The sequence below is a fragment of the Aphelocoma coerulescens genome, chromosome 3 (assembly GCF_041296385.1).
Source record: "Aphelocoma coerulescens isolate FSJ_1873_10779 chromosome 3, UR_Acoe_1.0, whole genome shotgun sequence".
Lineage (NCBI taxonomy): Eukaryota > Metazoa > Chordata > Aves > Passeriformes > Corvidae > Aphelocoma > Aphelocoma coerulescens.
Window position 1 is genome coordinate 41,669,596 of NC_091016.1, and position 23,876 is coordinate 41,693,471.

At 40.9% G+C, this 23,876-nt stretch overlaps 1 protein-coding gene across 2 annotated transcripts in view; it reads left to right on the forward strand.

Moving 5' to 3' along the window:
• Positions 1 to 23,876, forward strand: part of KIF26B (kinesin family member 26B) — a 285,201-nt gene that overhangs the window by 208,471 nt on the left and 52,854 nt on the right. For both annotated transcript variants that reach the window (XM_069009928.1, XM_069009929.1), the window contains 5 exons: positions 9,500 to 9,706; positions 11,224 to 11,317; positions 13,435 to 13,697; positions 16,387 to 16,570; positions 20,369 to 20,528. In XM_069009928.1, the coding sequence (XP_068866029.1) occupies positions 9,500 to 9,706; positions 11,224 to 11,317; positions 13,435 to 13,697; positions 16,387 to 16,570; positions 20,369 to 20,528 (908 nt within the window). The remainder of the gene's footprint in view (positions 1 to 9,499; positions 9,707 to 11,223; positions 11,318 to 13,434; positions 13,698 to 16,386; positions 16,571 to 20,368; positions 20,529 to 23,876) is intronic.

Sequence of the window (23,876 nt, forward strand, 5' to 3'; positions counted from 1 at the left end):
TCTGGCTTGGTTTAAATAATGTAAATCCTTCTTGTCTGATTGTATTGCTATTTGTTATTTATGGTGGATGGTGTACATTTTTACGTGCGGACCGGGGAATCTTCTTTTGTATGCAGCCATGGAGATCATCTTCATAAATAATGGAAAAGCTTACAGTTGTGATTATACATCTCTTTGCAATACCTGTATATCCTTTGTTTCTCTAGCACTGAAAAGATGTCTCAAAGACACGTGTAAGGGAAATTTTGTCTTTTATCTGCATTCTTTCCATAGAAATTCTTGTTTCCTTAGACTAAAAAACAGAGAGCCTTGTTCATCTTGGAATTCCTCATCTCCTGAGAATATATAAGGTGAAGCCCTCAGTGCCACACTTTCTTGCATTAATGATAAGATGACCTGCTGCTCCTACTTACCAAGCTGCATCCTGTGCACCTCTTTCACAGCTTCACAAAAAGGGAAACTGGAGCTTTAGGAAATAGTATAGCAGACATAATTATCAAGGCACGTGCTTGAGATATTGCTACTGTTGATACTGCTTCTGCTTTCTATCAACACCAGTCCTTGTGACAGCTGAGGCAGTTCAGTCATGTTTTGCTGGAAGGGCAGGTTTCTAAGAGAAAGCTTAAATAAGCAAAGCAAAGTTCTCTTCAGTCTTTCTGCACAGCAGCCAGAGAAGAGCATGGCCTATGAGAAGGAGCCAAGTGACTCACCACTGCTGTCTCCCTGCTCCCCAGGGGGCTGATGGCAGCCTTATGCAGGCAGCAGGAAGGACAACGGCCTTGTCATCAATCACGAGAGCAGAGAAGTTCCTTTAGGGAGCCTGCCTTGCTGATGCCGCAAATGTGTTTCATGGGTTTGGCTGATTTGTCTGTAGGATCTGTAGATATCAAGCCAGGTTGGAATAGAACAGAGCAACATATGGCACATCACATGCTTGGGAGATCACCACTGCACAGACTGAGTTTCTTGTATTTAACATAGAGAATGCTAAACATGGCTAAGCTGTGCAATGATCTGTGACTGGGACAATTCTGTGGCTTAACCATGGCAGGCAGCTCAGTCCCACACAGCCTCTTGCTCAGTCTCTCCCAGTGGGATGTGCCAAGGGAATCAGAAGGGTGAAAGTAAAAATCTGTGTGTTGAGATAAAGACAGTTTACTGGAAAGAGCAAAAGCTTCATGCACAGACAGAGCAAAAAAAGGAATTCATTCACTACTTCCCATGGGCAGGAGGTGCTCAGCCATCTCCAGGAAACCAGGGCTTCCTCACGTGTAATGGCCACAGCTCATCTCCCTCTTTCTCCTTCCCCTGGTTTTATATGCTGAGCTGCCATATAGTGGGGGTTATCCTTTCAGGCACTTGGGGTCATCCATCCTGACTGTGTTCCTTCCCCGCTTCTTGTGCACCCCCAGGCTGCTTGGCAAGGTGATACAAGATGCTGTAAAGGCCTTGGCTCTGTGTAAGCTCTGCTCAGCAGTAACTAAAATGTCCCTGTGTTGTCAACACTGTTTTCATCATAAATCTACAACACAGTCCCATACCAGCTACTGTGAAGGAACTAAACCCAGTACAGACTATAAAATAAATTAAACAGGAACGGGAAATATTCCTGGACACTGGCACTCAATCATCGTAGTCCTGCATTGTTAACAAGGTCCCTGGCATGGTGTTGGGCACTCATCTCTCACAAACAACTCCAGGCATGGCTCTCAAATTAGCATGGGCAAGGGAGCATCTTGCAGGCTGTTGGATATGGCCACACCATAGCAGAGGATGAGAATTACAAGGAAAGTTGCCAGTTCTCCATTTTGTGCCAGGTAACAGTTTTTATCTTGTTTAATTTACTACATAAACACTTTGTGTCTAAAGACCCTTTTGAAAAAGTTATATTAAGTAGAAAAAAAGGAATGGGTGAAATGCTCTACTCACTGAAGTGGAGCAGTATATATGCTTGATTTTGAAAGGTACCAAGGAAAAGATGAGCTCTAGAATTCATGGCAGTCAATTGTACTTGTACTATGCACAGAGAAATAAGTTCTTGTCATAGTGGGGGAAGCAGAGTAAATTTTTGCAGTAGTGTGTTGGAGCCTTAAGTAAGCATCTGCTCACTGTACCAATAGGCAGTGGGTGCATGCTTGCATACCTGCAGATCCACTGCAGGGAAGACAAGATTTGCCAGCTGATCCCATGTTGTTCATGCTGGGATTGTTGAAGGCTGTTTTGGCTTGTTCAGTTCTTAAGAAAATACCACTCTCAGTGATGTTTAAAGATACCCTCAATAAAAGAAAAAGAAAAATAATTTCATCCCAGCACATGGGCTGAATTACCCTATTGGTCCCATTGTAGGTGCAGGTATGTGGAGAATGTCAGAAGCTGGGAAAAATCCTCCTTCTGCTTGAGGCAACACACAGACTGCCCAGTTATGCAGTTCTGAAATGCAGACTTGCCTTAAAGAGATCATAGGGAAGCAAAAGGAAAGCCATGAACCCAGTCTGCATGTGGGGAGCCTTAAGAAAAGACTGTTTTCCATGACAGGATGATCCTCATGTCTTCTTTGGTTTGTTTTTTTTTTTAATTTAATTTTGTTAAGAGTGGAAGAAAGTTGCAGTGGTCTCTGTTAAATTAGAATCTAGTAAATGCTGAAGTAGCAATGTTATAGCTGAATGGCTGGGCTGATGTATGTGCTGCTTTCAGACAGTGTTGGTGCTCAGCACTGCCTTTCAGCTGTACCAAACCACAGTGACAAACTCACAGCTCCTGCTGCCATGAACAGTACTGGAAGTCACTGAGCTGTGCCCTCTGACCTGAGTGTATTACACACCAGATTTTATTGAATTCATTATTAAAGTTGCATCGTCCAGCTGAAAAAGTGTGCAATCATGATAAGTGCTTCCCATTATTGCTACAAGTCCAAATTAGTTTAACTGCTGTACAGGATGGGGTTGATGAGCCGGTAAAATTTTAGCAATTACACAAGATAGAAGCAGAGGAACTGTTGTAAAAAAAAGAGGAGACCTGCATGCTCTAATGCTATTGCTTTTTCAGTTGTTTTCACTGCTTTTCCAAAGCATCAGTATCAGTAACAGCCATTTCCACCAACAGCAAGAGTGTTCAGGCCTGTGTGTTTTCTAATTTGTGCTAAAGAAAAGCACCGAAGCCTAGGAGAGTTACCTTTGTGCAAATAGAAAGAGAGGACAATGAGGCCTGTTTGCACATGCTTCCCGACCAGCTCACACTGGTATAATTCACCTGAGTTTGTTTGTGGGTTTTTTTTCCAAATGTGACCATATTTCCATTAAAGCCATGTCCACTCATACAATCCTGCATTTGTTGCATTCTGCGTCAGTCTGTTTATCTTGACCTCCTAGATTTCATGTTAGCATGATCAACTACTTGTCTCATGATCTGTAAGAAAAATCTTTTAACATACTTACAGGTAGTTTCATATCCTCTGTGATTCAAGCTTTACATCCATCATGCAAAAGCATGTAAGTGCACAAGTGTATGGGATGGCCTAGATTGTCTTGTGCTGTAGTACTTTGTGGCTGGCTACAGCAGAAATGCATGTCTCCCACCATTAATTACAACTGTAGCAGTGAGAAATTACAAAACCTACTCTTCATTAACCTCCAATAAGGCTGTTCCTGCAGCCAGTGATTGCCATTACATTGATGGAGTGCTGAAACAGCTCAATAGTCCTGGCTGGCCTGTCTCGCCTGTGACTGCACTGCAGCTCCTGCCTCTCACCACTACCCAGAACACGTCCAGCAGAAGCTGCTCAAATGATTGATGAGAAAAGCAGCTCATAAAGGCAAGCACAGTGCCTGAAGCAACAGCTGTCTAGCCTTGTCCCTGCAGTAATTAGATAAATGAACCCCAAATGAAATCTTACAGGCAGGAGTAGAAGGAAGTGATAATATCCCCAGTGTTGATCTCTGCTTGTGTTGCCACATTCCAGTCTGTGTTTGTAGCTATTCGTGTGTGATACCCATTTGACACCGCTTACCTCTCCCACCTTCCCTGCTCATTTTGCTGCTGGTTCTGCAGACAGACCCCTGTGGGCACAGGAGACATGGCAGTGTTACTGGCTGGACTCTGCTTTCTTTTTTTTTATATCTTTGGCACCAGATCTACTTTGCAGAGTGCGCTGAACCTTTGTCCTTCTCCACAGAGTATGAACATAACAAAAGGTCCGTGACAGGTCACAGATTGAGTTTATCTGAGGAAAATCCTGCAATTAGCAAATTCCTTCTTTGAGAAATAGTAGTAGTTGTGTTTATAGGGATGCATAAGATAAAACAGGAGAAAGAAAAATGGTTCAGGCAACTGAAATTTTCAGAGTTGATTAAAAGGCTTATGGTTATTTCTACAATACAGTAGCATAGTGATAATACAGCAATTCCTCTAGGTCTTCCCTTGGAGCTACTGAATGGTATCCATGAAGGAACCCACCAGTGCCAATAATTGTCATTTAGAGAGAAATTTATGAAAAAAAATTATATATATTCATAAAATGCTTTAAAAAACAGTGTATATAATTGAAATACACACACATGTGTAAAATAAGTACATAGACAAATATCCAAAATAAACCCTTTTGAGGAAGCCTGAACAGTACAGCTCTGATTCTGCTCTTATTTGTGGCATTTCACATCTGGAGTAATATTGTGAATTCAATGACTGTAGAACTCATGTAAGAGCAAATCATGTCTTTGAAGGCAGAAACTGAAGTTCAGAGAAGTAAATGGGGGTGCTGTTGGATTAAATAGTTGTCCAGTGAAATCCTGTAAACTCATAGGAGAAAGCACATTAAAAAATGCTAACAGCATGAGCAGAATTACGAAGTGAAGTTATATCCTATAAAAGGCACAGTAGTGATGCAGAGCAAGTGACCTTTTCTTTTATTCTGTCTCTCCACTCCTAAGCTGGAGTAATTCTTGCTGAGTTCAGCCAGATTTGCATGGGTGTAAAATGATATCAAAATTAAGCTCAGGTTGTTTGTTTTACCCAGAGCGCATGTCTCAGGAGATTGCTTTCATGTTTCCCCACGGAAACAGTCAGAGGTACATCTAAGGCTGGGCACAGCCAAGATCTGGTCACTGGAATTCAAACAAGAATTTCTGGCAGACTGAGTGGTCCCAGTAATCGCAAGTGGTATCTCTGAGACGCTTCAATTACAAAAGATTAGTGGGAAACTGTAGCAGTGGACTGAAGGAGTAATGACACACGGGAAGTGAAGCAGAAAACATGCTTTCTTCTTTTTAAAAAGAAGTTCAATTTATACTCTATTTAAATATAAAGTGCAAGCATAAAGTATTAGAGTTCTTAAACTTCACTCTTCAGTTAGTTTCAAATTAACCATACCGTATTTCTGAGTTCCCTAGAGCAGCACTGTGATCTTCAGCCTGTCTGTTCCTTAAATTGAGCTGAAGTCTTTTGAGTCCAGTAAGTTCCTATGCTACCCCTATAGCTGGTTGAGTTACATTTGCCCACCCCTGTGCTGCCTCCCCTGTGGTGTGGATTTTCAGGGGCCAGCACAGACTCTGAGCCTCCCCTGCTTAACCCCCAGCTATAAATTGCATGAAGGACTGTGAAACAGCAGGGCAGGAGGCTGTGGTCTCCCATAATTTCTACTGCTGTAGCTTAGTTGATTTACTCTTGTCATAACCACTGTTGGGAAATGCTTTGCCTGAATCCTTGGGTTTAGGTTACAAGCATAATAATGTTTTATAATGGAGTATGAATCTAATGGCTACTGCCAGTCCTTTGAGGGCAGTCAGTGACTGAATGTCTCAGTGTGCCTGGCAGTGAAGTAAGTTGTGACTCTGCCTCCTGTACAGGTGGGCAGTGTGAAACAGACTGCACTCACAGCTCACAGTCATACTGCACCTGGACACAGACATCAGGAGGGTCCTAGATCCCCAGTCTCAGGCTGATTCCCAGACCACAAGCTTGCCTGGCTTCTCAGAAGATATATCTGGATCAGATGTTTTAAAATCTGTTTTGGTCTGCCTAGTTTACTGCGCCACAGTTACATATGTAGTTCTGAATGTGTTTCTCAGGACTGAAGTTTGCCTGTATTTTGCCTGCCCGTTGGATTTTTGTTATAGTCACAGCTCCCATGGCATATAGGGGACATACAGCCTGCACAGATGGGATCTAATTGTTTTCTCATTAATGTAATGTAAATCAGGAGTAATTTGAAAAGGATTGCACTAGTGTGAAACTGGCCTGGAAGAATATTTAAGTGCCTACAAATTACCAGATGAGTTCAAATAATCTATTGTTACTACTTGTATTCTGTGTCCATCATGCTCATGTGCCTAGCTTTATTTTTGCTGGCATTTGATTTTTGCTGGAGACTGTCATGCAGATTTGTGTTTGTGTGTGTGCATGCTATGGACTTTGGGCCAGGCACTGTGCTGCCCAGAAAGGGCATTTTTATTATGCTTAGAGCAAAAAGAATAATGTTAGGCAGCCTACAATGTAGGCACCTATATCTCAGGTGAACATTTAAGATGCCTGTGGTGCTATAGAGAAGGCAAGAGGTATTTGTGGAGTTCATCTGTTATAAAACAGAACATGCAAATTAAATGCTAGAAATGCCTGTTCCTCTCTGTTGCCTGCAAAGGGGTCAGACAACTGACTCAGAGCCAGCTCCTGCAGGCTGATCTAAATGGAGGTGAGCAGAATTACCTATGATATGGTGTCCCAAGGCACACAGACATCTTCCTGATGAGTAAGAAGTGGTCCAGCCGTGAGGATACCCACATGTAATTAATATAATATTCCTCTACCCTAACACATAGGAATGTGCTCTTTTCCAGCCTAAATTATTCTAGGATTCTGCATAGACATGGGGCTTAGGGGCATGGCTTAGTGCTGGACTTGGCAGTTATAGGTTAACAGTTGAACTCAAGATCGTATGGGTTTTTTTCCCAACTCATGCAATTCTGTGATTCTGTGAACCATTATTTCTCAAAACAAAAATCCCAAATGCACAGGAAATACAAAGGTTCATGGCAATAGAAGTATTTTTCTTGAGAAACGTCTATATTCAGCAGTGTTGAGGAGCAATATATGCTGTTAGACAGTACCTGGGGCTTCTGAGTTGAGGGTTTTTTGGGTTTTTTTTGCTAGAGGTTCATTCACTTTATCTGATGCTAGTAAATTTTTAGGATTTCAGTTAAATTGGTATTTTACTCTTGGGAAAGAGGAACCTGATGCCTTAGTTTCTATCACTACGGCTGTTGGAAGTTAGGAGGATTTGCAGTATTACTTCAGTAAGAAGTAGCAGGTATTAATCTGATTTTGTGTGAACAGGTTTAAATCCGGACCCATGCCAGTGATATTACATCATAACAAAGCTGGTGTAGCTGAGGTTAAAACAGAATGCCCATACAGTTTGAGGCCAGAAAGAATTCTTAGACTGCCCGTATATGAAAGATAGTTAAATTTCACTCACTGTCCATTCTCCAAAACCCTAAAAAACTTACCCCAGGGTAATTGGTTAACTCTCCTTTGCACACAAAGATCAAGGATCTGAAGGTTATAGTTTCATAGCAGCCAAAAATATGCATAAGCTTATAGGGAAAGAGTTTTCTAAAGCAAGCATTTTATTTAAAGTAGTTGAAGAATAGCATTTATTTTGTTTTCCAGCAGATCAGTCTAATACTCTTGATATTGGTATCTACTTTAAAATGTGGGGCACAGTAAAAGAAAGCTAGAGGCATATGAAGTTGAAAATAGGAAAACAGCACAAGATTGATACTGCCCTTTGTTTTCTTGCTCCTCTAGGATTTACAGTTGTACTCCCTTCTTTCCCTTCTAACTTGACCAGTGCTTCCCTTCTGCTCTTCCAGAAGACCTAGGAATAAACAGACTTGCTCAGTTCATGTGGACTGGCCGGGTGTGTTGGCTGCTGTTGTCCTCAGTAGAAGTCAGCTCTACTTAGGGTTGGGTCCAGAAGAATGCCGTTGGCAAGACATTAGAGGTGGCTTTTTCCAGTTAAAGGTTAGGTTTCATAAGCAGCTTAGCTAAGCAAGAAGAGAATCCATTCCCACCCAAGCAGTATTTTTCCTTTTTTCCTCATATAATTGTGTAAAACTGAAATTGTGTGAGCAGATTTGGGACCATTTCACCATTTAATGACAGTTTGTTTTGCCAGGTTAAAATACTGGAGTCAAATTACCAGTTTGACTCACCAACATACAGAGAAGACATCACAGAAGTACTGAATAATGCCAGTTAATCTCTGGTCTCATTCTGTTGTCTTCAAAGGAATTGTGTCAAAAATGAATTTTTCTAGATTTTACTTCTCAAAGCAGCTGATTTATTTGCATGCAGGATGAGCTTGGGGGCCAGCATGAAATGAGATGTACGTACAAAGAGCACCAGTCTCAATGAGACCAACAGGAACTGCAGCCCAACTTCTGGGGCTACAACCTCCTCCCAGAATGTGTCTGCAATTCCAGCAGCAGATGTGCTCCCACCATATGCTGACATGACCCTTTGTGGTCACATGCATGCCAAGCATGGGTGGGTTTGATACAAGTGACATACGATTAAGGAGCATTAACATAAAAGTTCTGGCTAGTTGGTGTGAAAGCCAATCTGCTCTAGGAGAAAGTGTGCAGGTGTGACTAGAACTGGCAGAGAGGTGATGTTTGCCCTCTAAAGTCAGGAGCTCACATGTCTGTGGGTGGTGCATTTATGGGGAAAACCAAAGCCAGACTGATTGTCATCCGTTTTACTTACATCTAAATTGCTTACCAACTCAGCTAAGGATACAGCACAACCTCGTTAAATCTATGAAGATTTATTTTTGTCTCAGGAATAACATCTTATTATGTAGCTATTTAATGAGTTGTGAGCTAGCATGTTTTAACAAATCTTTTATCGCTTATTACATTCACTCCCTTGATGGTAATTTCAAAATCTGACCATTAAAATGGGACTCTTTTCACAACTCTTTGATGATGGCACTCAGAACTGTGCACTTCATCTTTGCGTTTGGATTAGAATTGTAAAGGTGTAAATTATAGATCTGGCTTTTATGGGCTCTGATTGATCAGGCGCTTTCATAGGAACTGCAGCAGCTCTGAAAACTTAGCAGTCTAGAATATGTTTCAGCTTTCTTAATTGGGCCACCAGGGTATGGTTAATTTTCAATTTATATTGCAAGTAAGACAAGGTGATGTAATACTTCCTCATTGTACTTGAGTAGCATCAACACTAAAACACCATGATGTGCATTGTAATTCTCAATACACAAGTTACTTGTTGAAGTAGATTGAGAGTTCTGGCTTCATTCACTTTGTAGTTTAGGACAAATTCTGCTTAATATTTCCTGTGTGTTCACTGACTTCCACTGAGACACTAGCTTTGACAAGTACATATGATTGGTCAAATGTAGTTGGAAAATTCATTCAACATAGCAGTTGTAGAGCAACAAACAGACTAATGAAATGTGCTCATCTTTTTGTGTGTTTGCTGACAGGTCAAGGTCATGGTGCGCATTTCTTCCACGCTTGCCAGAGACACGTCTGAGTCCAGCTCTTTCTTAAAAGTTGACCCCCGTAAGAAGCAAATCACACTGTATGACCCGTTGGCCTGCGGAGGTCAGAATGCTTTCCAGAAAAGGGGCAGCCAGGTTCCACCCAAGATGTTTGCTTTTGATGCAGTTTTCCCCCAAGATGCATCACAGGTATGATCAGAAGAGTTATCGAAGCAGCAGTGTGCACCAGAGCCAAATTGATTTCTGCTGCAGCAGTAGTACTTTCAGGGGACTTCTACCAGGGCTGAATTTGGTCTGCCATGTTCATCAATAATGAAATCAGTTTATCAAATTTTAGCTCAATAATGGTGTGCTTTCTTTATTCTTTACTGTAAATAATTTCTCCTAAGATTATACATTCAATAAATGTGCTAAATGGTGCCTAGTAGGAAAATCCTCAATATCAACAAGTTACTGTATATGATAAATTATTATTATTTGGGGCTTACAGAGATCTGATCAGAACTGCAGTTCTCTATTAACTAAGGGATCAAGGATTATTTTTACAGTGTTCAATTGTACAGTTTGGAATAGGAAGATGGGGATTTTAATCCACAAGTCTTCATTCATGTGTATATATTCAGATTTCTTATCTTTATTAGACTCTGGTCTGATGAACTATGCTATCCAAATGGCATGAGGACAGTAAAAGAGTAAAATAATATTGCAAAGTATAATTAGAAAACAGTGCTGCAAGGCTGTCTCTGTATTCACAGACTAGACAGAGCTAGGACACAGGGCCATCTAAAGTACTGTCACATGATTGTATCATTAGGTCAGTCCCTCACTTAGTCCTGGTGCAAGCACCTAGCACCTCGCAGACTAACGCCTGGATGCAGTTCAAGGGGCTGGCCTGTGAACACTCCCTTTCTTGGCCCATTTTAGTTTCTGTTGTAGACATAGTCTAGAAATAGCCATGAACCAGGGTGAATTTACATGATGTGTTGTCAGAAGCAAAGTGCTTCCCATCAAGGCCTAAACTGTGAATTCTGATTGAGTTTCGTCCACTGTTGTTAAGCAGTTGCTGCAGAAGCACTGTAGACCATTCAGCCTGCTTGAATCTTAAATCCACAAATACCTGGGGTAAATTTTGTGTTGTACTTCCTAAAATACTGCTACAGTCTTCAGAATGGAGTCTACTGCTGCAAAAAGCTGAGAAGACTCATAATAATGCCAGGTCACCTAGCTAATACCAAGGAGGCTGCTCCCTTTACATTCCTTACCCACATGCTAGTGGAATTGAACTCAGTCCATTATTGAGCAAATAATAGAGCCTGCAAAAATTCCTCAGTGTTGGATTGTTTTTTAATCAAATTTATATTTTAAAATGCCCTAGTTCTAACAAACCAACTACAGCCCCTTACAATATGTGTATTTTTTTAACCCCACAAAGGATGCTCATGCATCAGCAAATGAAACTTACTTGCCACAGAACAAAAGTCCTGCTTCACGTGCTTACACAAGTAATGTCACTCCCATCAACAGCACAGGTCACATGAATGAGACAAGCGGGATTAGATTTTTTGATACTTCAACATGGTATCTGCAGCATGGATGTTATTACTACCACTTTCTAGTGAAAATAATCATTTTCCTTTTTATTGTTAATGCTTCTATTTTCTTTCTTTCCTTTGTTTTTATTTTTTTTTCCCCAATACCTGTGACAGGCTGAAGTATGTGCTGGGACTGTGGCTGAGGTGATCCAGTCAGTGGTCAATGGGGCAGATGGCTGCGTGTTCTGCTTTGGTCATGCCAAGCTTGGTTGGTATTGCTAAATTTCCCTACTCAAGCAGCAAAATGACTATTTTAAACCCAGGATTGTTAGTCTATTAGATTAAGTAAAACAAACTTTCATTTGTCTGTATATATTAATTGTATGTGAAAGTAGTACACTGTGCATGATCTTGTACTAAATCTTCACCTCTTGCTTACAGATCTATTCACTTTGCTTATTGTGTAAATGTTGGACAGCATGCTCTTTGAAACAGAAGTTACCTTTGAATTATTGCTTCATTTCATCCCTTAAATACTATAGCAATTTTGTCTTGTGTTGTCTTCAGCCGTTAATGAATGGTCCAGCAGTGCTCTACAGTTTTACAGATATGTGCTTGGTGTTGGTGAGGGTTTGCCCAAATGCCACTTTTATCAAGTTGTGTAAAGGCTGTGAGTATTCACTCAAGTATTTGATGTTTGTGATGACTCTCTTCAAGTGCTGTGACTGGGAACCCAAATAGTTTGATTTATATTCTATTCCCTGATAAGACAATTCACTCATTACCAACTTCTTCCTACCATGTCTGCAACAAATCTCATTCTAATGGTTAACTGAATGTTACTGTTGGATCAAAACTCACACTTTGGACATGCTTCAGTAGCATTCCAGGTATTCATGGAAGGACAGTAAAATGGAGAATCATCATCATTAACACACTATTCTTCTGAAATAACTGGATTTTGAGAGTAATCATATGTTTTGTTCATGCTTATCTAATTGTATTTTGAAAGTACTGTCTCTTGAAGGAAGAGGGGTTTATTGCATGTGTGCAATGATCTCCATTCTTTACTGTCTCAAAGAAACACAGATGTACACATATAATTTAAAAGGATAATTCAGTTTTGCAGGTGGTAAAGAAGATCAAGCTGTATTAGGCCATGATTATCCCAAATTATAGGCAACAAAACCTGGAGAGCACTGAATGCTGCAATGCAGCCAGGTCTGGTACAATCAGTGGAGCAGGTTGCCAGTCCAGTTACACCAGAAAGCCCCTCTGGACCAGGAAGGGGTAACACTAGGATGAGCTCTTAGATGTTTAACCCTGCTGTGAGCTGCCAAACACAAGACTGCAAATGAAATGGAAAAAGAAGCCACCAGTTAACAGCATCTCACAAGTGCTACATGTCCTTTAGAGAGGTATCTTAGCTAGGGTTTTCCTGAAGCATGAGTTGAGTCTCTGCAGTTGCTTTGTTAACTGCACCACCACCATTCCACAAACCATGGACATACCCAGACCTTGACACAGACATGTGCATAGAAATATTTTTCTCACTGATCTTTTTCCACATAGACTCAACATAAGAAATGAAACATAAGAAATGAAACAAGGTAAAGAAGCCACAAGTACTTGCCTGAAAGGATGTATACCTTTATCTTTTCGCTTATAAATTTAGGAGCTTTAGCAAACTTCTCTAAAAACATTATATGTAGTGACATCTAAAGCAGTGTAAGATGTGTCTGTTCTGAATCAGCAAAATTTTACAGCAAAGAAAAGCCAGAGCTATAATTGCAGAGTTAAAAAATACCAAACCAGAGGATGGTTTTGACCCAGATGAAATATTAATTGTTGTGGACCCACTTCTGCACCAAGTGATTGCATATACCTGGTTGGTTTTGTGGGGGTTTTTTTTCTGAATGAAGTTACATCTGTATCATTCTGGGACCAGGTTTATGTCAATCCCAACTCAGCATTTGAAATATAATCTAGCGCTTTGAAGTAAAATGGTATTGAAAGAATACCACACTTACAGTATTTAAAGTAGAGGTTTTTAGAGACCATGGCATTCCTGCTCTGCTCAATTTCCTCCACGATTCACCCACATCAGACACTGCAGCGTTGCAAGGTGAGGGCCTGCAGCACCCTGCCTTGGGAACAGGAGATGTCAGGGGAATGCATGAGGTAATGATTTTTGAAAGCAGCTCAAGATTTCATCTGCATTTTCCATGTCCTCTTTGTCTACCTGCCTGTATTTTCCCATTGCTGACTGTCCTTGTCGTAATGAAGTTGTTTTCATGAAGCTGTGCAGGATAATCTCCCTTGGCAGAAGGCTGTGAAGGTCCTGGGAATGATATTATATTTTCTTCATCTCTCCATTCCTGACAGGGAAGTCATACACCATGATTGGGAAGGATGATTCCATGCAAAACCTTGGTATAATTCCTTGTGCCATCTCGTGGCTTTTCAAGTTGATCAATGAACGCAAAGAGAAGACAGGAGCACGTTTCTCAGTCCGGATTTCTGCAGTGGAAGTGTGGGGGAAAGAAGAAAATCTGAGAGACCTGTTGTCAGAAGTGGCTACAGGCAGCCTGCAAGATGGCCAGTCCCCAGGTGTCTACCTTTGTGAAGACCCCATTTGTGGCATGCAGGTGAATTCAAGACTCATTTTACACTGAAACAAGTAACGTGACCTTTTTTTTTTTTGAGTTATTGAGATGGTTCAAATTCAAGAACTACCCAGAGCATAAAGTTTATAGACTTGAAAGTGTTTACTTTAAAACATGCAAGAACTTTATGACCTGCAGCTGCAGGGCCATCTGCTCTCCTGGCCTAAATATTTGTACCTCTGGTATAACTGATATTGAGCAGGGGCTTGTGTTTGCAATAAAATGTGAAAACATTCAGTGCAAACAAAAATCTACCTCATTCTTAAAAAAAAAGAAAAGAAAAAAGTGTAAAACACTTTTTTTACACTCTCTTTTGTAAAACAACAAGCTAAAATATTTACAGTACTGCAAAAATAGCTGCAGGCCATTAATATGGCTGTTTGTTTCTTTATAAACTACATTATTTATAGCATTTCCATTAGCAATGTTGTAGGGAGCATTAATTGCTACTTATTAATTGCTGCCAAGAAGTAAATTCCTGAGCTGGGTAAGTCAAGAAAAGCTCAAACTCTTAGGTTTGGAGTTTTAGCAGGAATGAGTAACTGGCTCATGTATTTTCTGGGTAACCATGAGAAATTCTCAGCAGCCCTATTTCCTCCCCCTGCCCTCCCCTCTCCCCCCTTCTTGGTTTGAGGGGAAAAAGGACCTATTCTTTAATTTTGCTGCTTGTGAGGGAGTAAATCTGCTTTTTGTACAAGTAGATGAAGAGGGAGCAAACAAAGGTGATGGAGCTTGAAAACATTCTTCCAGGTTGAAAGGCAAAGGCTGCTTCTGTTGAGAACCTGCAGAGCCCTGCCTGTTCCAGGGTGGGGAATGGAGGGAGAAGGGAACAGACCTACAGGGTCATGTACCCTATATCCAGCTCCAAACATCTAGAGATCATGACTCACATCCACACAAGTCATGAACTGTGAGATTTAGAACAGCAAGTAATAAATTTTCTTATCTCTTTGTGGTTTAAGCTTTTTAGGCATACTTAGGTCATATTTTCCATTCTCTTGCATTCTACCTAAGGACTATAAAGTTGTGTTTTGATTTTAAATAACAATTGGGGTTCTCATTTTCACTTAACTCCTGACTTTAATGTTTTATGAAATACTTACTGTATCGCAAGCGATCTCACCCTCTGGTATGCAGTAACTGGTGCAGTCTAGTAAATATGAGAGACTTGAGTCTGCACAGTTCCCATTGGGGTGATGGATGGCTCAGTGAAGATCTGAATTCGCATATGTACGTTGCATGTATTACATAACTGTGTCACAACCAGCATCTCCTTGCAGCTTAATTCTTTACTAAGGTATTTTAGCACACTAGCAATAATAATAAATATTGCATTATGGTAGCTTATTTTCATATAGGTACAGACAGTACAGCTATATACGAAATGACTTATTTTAGATCAGTGAAGAAGAGGTAGCTCCATGAGACGCCTGTACATCTCTGCAGTGTGAAAGGCTGAATTAAATTGCAAGGAAAGAAGCCTTTTTATGTGTGCTTACAAGACATTCTGGAGTCATGTGTCCTACACCTGAATTCTCCAAATCCTCAGATGAAGGGAGGATATTATATTATAGCCATACAAATATGCAGAATCAGCAGTGTGTATAGCAAATGAATGATTACCATATGTCATACTGTCTGTCACTGGACCTTTCCACATATGCACATTTTCTTGTTGCTTACATTAGTGAGATCAGCCCACAGACTGGCCTGCCTTCTGCTGGCCTTGTTAACTACTTCCTGTCCCCTTCCCTCTTTCCTGAGAGAGCTTAGCCTTCAGCTGTGTCACCGAATTCCATGCACAGCCTCAGCTTTATCCCTCCTTAGGCTGATTAATGGTCATAAAGAGAAAACAGAAGTACAGTCTTTTGGAGAACTTAACTGTCAGCTATATTGTATAGCAGGGGAACAAACCCCGTGAACGGGGAGTTCCTTGTTGTTTTTATGCCAGACAAAACAAGTTTATCCTATGGGCCGTGGGCCAGTTCTGTGTGCTGCCAAAACTAATGCCATCAGATTACACAGCCACATGTCCCTTCCACAGACAAACTAATCCTAGGTGCCATGAAACATGCAGGCATTCCTAACATTAGGAGGGGTTAATAATATCTGCCCTCCTATGCTGTCTGTCACTTTGAAGAGTTAAGAGCAGGCTGCTGACAGGGATTGAGGTCCAGCAAATGTGAATGTATGTACACTACCTGCCTTGTTCCATTTAATGGATTGCCCTGGCTTGCGAACAGGTGCATAATAAACCTGTGGTATGAAGGGGCAAGGAAAAGGCTTCTCTTCTGTGCCATTCCTCATATGCCATGGGGCAGAACACAAACTTCAGTCCTGCTATTTTTGAGATTCATCTGTGGACTGCTTCCTTCTAACACTTTCTGAAGGATAACACAGAGCCCTGCCTCCACTGTTTTCCACCAGCTGATGAGTTTCAGATTGACATGTCTTCCACAATTTTTTTCCCCCTTTTAACCGCGAGGGCTCCTGGAGGGCATATTACTGCCACAGCCAGTGTCAAGAGGGTCTCATTCCATTGGGTGCCTCCTCCTTTTTGGTCCCAGTAGAAGCCAGGGTACCCACACCGTGTGTTGATTGCGGGCAGTTGTCTGGCGGTGTTTACCTGTGCGGGAGTTTCTCAGCCATTTCTCCCTGGTGTTGACTGCAGCTTCAGAACCAGAGCGAGCTCCGCGCCCCTACAGCAGAGAAGGCCGCCTTCTTCCTGGACGCTGCCATCGCCTCCCGCCGCAGCAGCCAGCGGGACTGCGATGAGGAGGATCACCGCAACTCCCACATGCTCTTCACCCTGCACATCTACCAGTACCGCATGGAGAAGAGCGGCAAAGGCGGAAGTAAGCTGTCCTCTTGCTCCTCTCTGCCTCCTTCAAGCCTGCCTGCAAACTGGGCCTTCAAACAATGTTCTTTAGTGGTGAAAATTAGTTCTCCATTCAGCATGGAGTGGGGCCACTCATCCCAACAGACTGTCCACGTGCCTGGTGAAGACCTTCCAAAGGCCGTTAAAGGCCACTGGGGATTATTACCATCATTTGTCAGTTTAGTTGCTCTTGTGGAGATACTGGCAGTTCTCAGCTCTGTGTGGGCCTCTGTATCTGAAAAAAAAAAAAAAAGAAAGGTGCTTTTCAAATTGGCTTTTGTTATTATCTTTATAGATAGCGTTGAGGTCATGGATTAAAATACTGTGGTGACTGGAATTCCTTGCCACCCTTATGTTAACTGTTCCTCTTTGGCACCTAAATAGGGCAGTGTGTGTGGAAGCTGACGCTGACAACCCATAAACTATACCCTTTCTTGGAGATACGTGGTATTTTAGTTGCTGGCCCAACTGTGTGTGTGTGCAAAGGACTCTTACGGTTCTTTGTAAAGGGTCTGGATTTTTCAGACAGGCTTGCTCCCTCTCTTTGCCATGTATATTTTCACTGGCTTTTGTCTTTATTTCCATATCCCACTTTTAAATGAGGAAAAGGTGCTTCCATATCTACATATATATTTTTGTAATTTTCAAAGCTTTCGTTTTTCTCACACCATTTATATTTTTTATTATATTTGTCTTCTGTTTCAAGTATCCCAAATTGTTTATGACTGCAGATATACAGAGAGGGATTTTTTTTAGTAAATTCCAATGATAAAAGATTTGTATAATATAAGAAGTGCCCCTGCTGAAAAAGAAAACTCTGACATTAAAATTCTTTTTTTTTTAAATAATCACTTTTTTACAGGGAAAAATGTTTGTTTGAAAGACACCAGAGACATCTGCTTCTTTAAATTCATGGGCTTAAGTAATTCTGCAGAAACAGCATATGTTTCAGCTCCTGGCCCTGCATAGGTTATTAGTAATAAGGAATAGATTGCAAGGCATGATGTATAGTGGGTGATCACCACTGCAGTATTAATGTCTAATGTTTAAATGAAGAAAATTTGCATTGACTGTACTTAACAAGAGAGAAAACCAGAAAGTTGCTCTAAATGGAAATGCGGCTTGCATGTGTTTAAGTAATAACCCCTGTGGAATTGGCAGGCAGAAATCTCAATTAACTAAAGGTTTATTAATTAACCACCCTGCGGCGGAAAGGAAGACAGTGAATACTCAAACAGACTGGTTTATAGGAATAAAATGGCTGATTTTGAGGGAATAATTATTGCAATTATTTAATGCTCCATACTTTTTACTATACAAAAGTACATGTACACACAGTCCTTCTCTACTACTTTCAAATACCATTAATAAAAGGGAAAATATTATTTTCTTGTGGCTATAATTTTAGAAAAAGAAGACATGATCCTGTTGGATTAGAATATGGTATGCTTTGCCCACAGCCTCTAGTTATATCTTTGTCTCGTGGCCATACCATACTCCTGTCTTCAAGTTCCCCTATCTGAGTGGCCTTACAAGCTAGGCAGTGTCAGATCCCACTGATAATTGAATGAGGGGGAATTCCAACTGCTCAGAAAGGGTGCCTAGTGATTATCACTGTCTCCTGCTATAATGAAGGACTTCTTGGAAAAAAAAAAAAACCATGAAGATATATAGATATATAGAAGAAGTGGAGATATATAGATTCCAGTAACAGGATTAAAAAAGGACAGGAAGAAGGGGGAAAAAAAAGAAACACAGCTTCTAAATGATAAGAGGTTAAAGGGCTGGATAATGTGTGATTTTGGTAAAAAATGACTGTTAGAATAAGGCATTGGTACTGTACTTACCTCCTTGTTAGATTCATTACCAGGAATGTCATGAAGCAGGCTTAGCACCATTGAAATAAATGACATTGTGGCAGAACTGGCTCACTGTCATTTTTCAGCTGTCAGCTCTGCAATATCTCTGTGACCATAGACAAAAAACCCACGTGTTAGGATGTTCCACTTCTTTCCTCTGTAGTAGCCAGGCACATTAGTGGAGAATTTGCCTAACAAATAACTTCATTTTCAGATCAATCAAGTGGATCTACAATCTTAGAAATGTTACTTCAGTGTGTAAATTAAGTAAGAAAGAAACAACCAGGATGTTACCTTATTCAGGATTTCCTCAAGCTGTATAATAGGAGTATATGTGGAGACAATATGACTGAGCTTTTGAAAGGTAGTGATTTCTTCCATTTTCTTTTGTTTCCCTGACATCTGGTAATCTTAGCAACAGCAATATTTATTATATATGATTCAGTAAAGTCACCTATGGTCATTTGCAGTAGCAACCAAATGCATTTCTTTGTTTTTCTGAATAAATGATTGGGAGTCACTCAAGTAAGGTAATTTCAGCCTTCTGAGGATAGTGATCTTAGAGGACTCAGGGACTCTTTAAGGGTTTTAAGGACTCTTAGATGGGAGACAAAGGTCCTCCATGATCAGTTCAGAGGTGCGGATGCCTTACCAGTTCCTCAAGGCAGCCTAACTTTTTTTTCTTTCTTGTGAGGGGAATACATAGAAGTTCAGTGTTGCCTAACACCTGATATAGCTGAAGAACTAACAGGACTTTAAAGCAGCAGAAGTCACTGTATTTTAACAATTGTTTACAGATACTGGATACATTTTTGGAATGTTATTCTCAAATCCCACAGTACAAATCACTCTCACAGGAGGTCTTCTGTCTTCTTTCATCTTCTCTCTTTTTTCTTACCAAGTGTGCAAGTTGAGATCCTGTGTCAAAATGGCTGTGAATTAACTTGCATAGAGGTAAACTCAAATGTGAAAGTATTTCTGCTTTTCTTTCAGGTGTGTTTGTGTCCTCATATATTACTATTACCTTTTGAATTAAGAGCCTAGTAATAAAACTGCCTTTTCCTGCAGACTGCTTCTGAACTAGCTCTTGAGAATGGGGAGGAATGGTCCAAGATCAGATGCAAAAAACTCAGCTAGGAAATTGTCTTGAGATAGTAGAGAGCTAGAAGCACTTCTGTAAACTCTACGTAGTTCCCATCCTGGATTCATCAGGAACCATAGACTTTTAAAGAGAGCAAATATCTATTATCTTGGTGTTTCAATGGTAGCATATTTTCACTCTGAAAGTAGTGTGTTGATACAGAGTAAACAAGAAAAAAACCATAAAGATCTATTGCCAGTTTTACAGAAACTGCTTTTAGAACAGAGGTGCTACTTCAAAATCCATCACCTGTGGCATGGCAAACCTTTTCTTAGCTGAAATGATGCTGTGAAAGAGTATAGGCTTGAAGAAAAATTGAACATCCCACACTGTATCTTCTTAAGATACAGTATTCAGGATGGGAAAAATAAGAGAAGTATCCTTACTCTCTAAGCAGGAATTCCCAGCCTGTATTTCCCAGACAGATAAACAGTAGTGACAGAGAGAGAGAAGCAGAGCGAACTCAGGTACAGGCTAATAGAGCTTTATTTAAAAAAATATAGTCACACTGGTGACTCTCACAGAGCTAAGCCTGCAGGAGTGGGTGAGTACTCAGCAATTCTTAAACAAGTCCGGAGTAGGCAGCAATGTCCAGCAATGTACAGCCATAAAGGATGACAGGGTGTTAGCAGGACCCCTACAGCTGTCTGCTAACAGGAATTAGGGAAGGCTCCTGGGTTGTTTCCTCTTCACAAGTCATGGTGAGTCTTTTGCTTTCCTGGGAAGCTGCTTTTGGAGGCCCGCACTAACTGTCTGCTTTCTTTGTTTATGGCAGTGTCTGGAGGTCGCAGCCGCTTGCACCTTATTGACCTGGGCAGCTGCGTGAAAGTGCTCAGCAAAAGCCGCGAGGGGAGCTCTGGCCTCTGTCTCTCCCTGCCAGCACTGGGCAATGTCATCCTTGCCCTTGTCAATGGAAGCAAACACATCCCGTACAAGTAAGTGGTGGTCTGGGTTGTGCCTAATGAGAAGATGCTTGAAAGCAGTTTGTCTGTCTGGGCCTGAGGCAGATTGGGGTAAGGAGGAAAAGAGTCTGCTGGGGTCAGTGCAGCCCTCTTGAGCTACAGCAATAGCTGCCTGAGGTTCAGTGACACCTGATCTGACCTTACACCTGGTAGCTACACTGTGTTTGACAAATAGGTTTCAAAGGAAGAAGCCTGCTGAAATAGGACCCAGTTGGCTGAAAGAGCTTAAGGTTTGAAGCTCAACATATGAGGGTTTTGTTTTCTGTCACTGTTCAAAGATTTTTTTAATGTTTCAAAGCATGTGAGAGCATTTCATATTTGTTCCAAGGAGAGGAACATTGCTGCCATAATGCAGCACTGTAGAGAAAATTATCTTGCTGTCCATTGTATGGAATTTACTTTCTTGGAAATACATGTCACAATGAGCATGCATGTTTGTCATGAGATTCCTTCTGTGGTATAGGGTTACTTTGCATTTTATTTTTGCATGGTTTGAATCTCAGCCTCTCATTTGCAAAAAAGAAGTAGTCCCTATTTGCCAGAATAGACCAGTGGCCTTTGCTGCTGCAGGTGGCTTCTGGGAAATGAGAGGAATTGCTCACCTAGTGGGTATGCCTTGAGCTCATTTCTCTTCATCACTGCCTCGCCCCATGTGTCCTGGAGGTGCAGGTCTGAGAGGAAGCTTGGATTCATTATCCAGCCCAGGCAGTCACACTGCCTTCCTATTGAGAAGTTTCTGATTTTGTGGCCTGTATTGCATTTCTCTAGCTTAGAACCTAGGGAGTAGCAACTAGCATCATAGGAATGGCTTCCAGTAGCATCTTGTAATCAAACTGCCAATTAATGTCACCATTCATGATGGACAGGTGTATGACATCAGGAGTTAGGAACAACAGGATGACATGGAGAATGAATCAGGTCATCCACACAGCAATGTTTCAGTCCATGCATTTTACCCTTTTTAGCATTTAAAAGGCTGCAAATATGATTATTTTCACATGTTCATTCAAGATTGCTTCTTTGGTTTTGTCTTCATTTTGGAAAATAAAAATTAATTGAGATTGGTTATAATTCTATTTCTCTTCCAACCTTTATTTAAAAAAAATTATTTGGCAGTCTGGACTTAAAACACACTTTCTGGAAATATTCCCATTCCTGGAGCTCAATCAGATAGGAATTCACTTAATGACTAACCAAATTTCCATATATAAACATTCATTAAATGTTTCATGCATCATGCACCTAGGCATAGTGTGAAAACAGCTTGAATTCTGCCCTTCACAAAGTGTAACTCAAGCAATGCTTATCGAAAACCTGTATTCCTTCTTGTTGGATTTTATGGGTTGAAGAGAAGGTCACCTGTAGGAATACAAAAGCTGGCGTTAGTGATGCTCGCTGGGTGAGAACTAAGCACACAGGGGATAGTTACCAAATACAACAATTGTCTTTCCTGGCAATGACTGACCAGCAGAAAAGCATTACCAAACACACCTTCTACTTGCTGTGTGTTCAGTTTCTTTTTGCTGTGACTCCCAGCTGTTGCACTTCTAAGCCTACACAGCCAGAGATGTCTGCATGTTTTCTCATCAATGTCTGTACTGCTGAAAGAAGATCAAAGCTCTCTTCAGGCCACAATCCCCTCTTGAATTCACTCCTAATAAGAATTCTTCCTATAAGAAGGTATCAGAGAGTATAAAGAATTGGTTGGTCATCTGTAAATCATAGGCAATGTCCTGTTTATAAGAGGACTTTTAAAATAAAATTTGAAAAATATACTGGCATATTTTGGAGAAAACTTTTTCTTCTTGCTGAGAAGAATCCAGAAAGCATTTTTTCCTGTGAGTGATGGAAGTAAGAGTTTTGGAGGCTGGATGAGCACAGATGCCATTAGCTCAGTGATCTGGCAGTACAGGTGTGTCCTGCTCCTTGGTGGAGATGAGAGTATGGGGGATGTGGGTGTGCCTGTGCTGCACTGTAGAAGAGGCTGAGTACCCCACAGATAGAGGTGATATGTGTTCAGTGGCACCTCTTGTTTAGAGCAGTGACTAGCCTGTCTAGCTGGGATAATTCCCCTTTCTCTAGGGGTGTTCTCTTTCACTGCTAAGTATAAATTTTTATTTTTGTTAACTGCCTTTTTTGAGTGGGACCAAAGGAAAACAATGGAAGTGTTTTCTTATGTGACAGCTCTGCACATTGTGTGTGGCCTCAGTAAATTTCCACAGAGCAGCAGACAAAATGGAACATCTTTTCTATATCTGAGCTATTAAACAGCCATTAAGTAGTTTACGGCAGCCTGTCAGTAGGCACTGCATGGCTTCCTGGGAGCCTGGAAACTCACAATGCATAGGTTTTCTCTTACTGCAGAAATTTGATTCTCTAAACTTGGAGAGGCTGCAGGCTCTTAAATTCGCTTCAGTTTTGTATCCAGCTTTATCTCTGCAGGTAGTAGTTGGAGGGAAAAGCTTGTTCAGATTCATAGCTGGTGTAAGCAGATGTCACTGCATTGCCTTCAGTGGTCTCTGTGTTTGTGCCAGGGATGAATTTGCCTCTCCACCTGCAGTCTGTATGAAAAACACATGCTGTTTTTCAGCACATGTTGCTTTTCCTTAATTTTTACCCATAAGGCTAAGCTTTGGAAACCATTCAACTGGAATCTTACTCTCTTGGGAAGAGCCCCCCACATACTCCCACTTTGGGAGTAGTAACAAAATAGATACTAGCTTTAGCAGGAACTTGTCTACTGAAGTTGTAAGAAAGTAATGTAGAAATTCTCAGACATCAAATGATGTGGTTTGGGGGATCTTGTCTTGTTTTCAAGTCAAATTTCACAGAGGTCTGAAGAATGGACAAGAATCCCTATACTGGGGAAATACATGCAACTAATGAGTTACCAGACCATGACTTCTGGGAGTTTGTATCTTTCATATACGTACTTTTAATCTCTCTCTAATATCTCAGTGTCTTTGTCACTGCTGTTGTCACTGTTTCCAGACCTATTTTGAATCTTAATAAGCACATTGCTCTGTCATGGTATGAACCACTGAGTTCTTCCAGCTCAGTGTGTTATATAAAAATAGAATTTTTATTTGACTTAAATACATTGCCATTTTATGTCACCAGTTTCTTTTGCTCTTGAGGTATGAGCAAATCCTTCAGAAGACTGGGAAAGAATTATTTTCTCCATGGGAATGTCAAATATCTTCAAAGAAATTGGAAAGGGGCACTCTCAAGCTCAAGGAAGAGCAAGGGAGTTAGTTCTGGCCTGACCAAATATGGTTGGGATTAGATCTGCTACAAAAGGGTTTTGCTAAAATGCAGTAA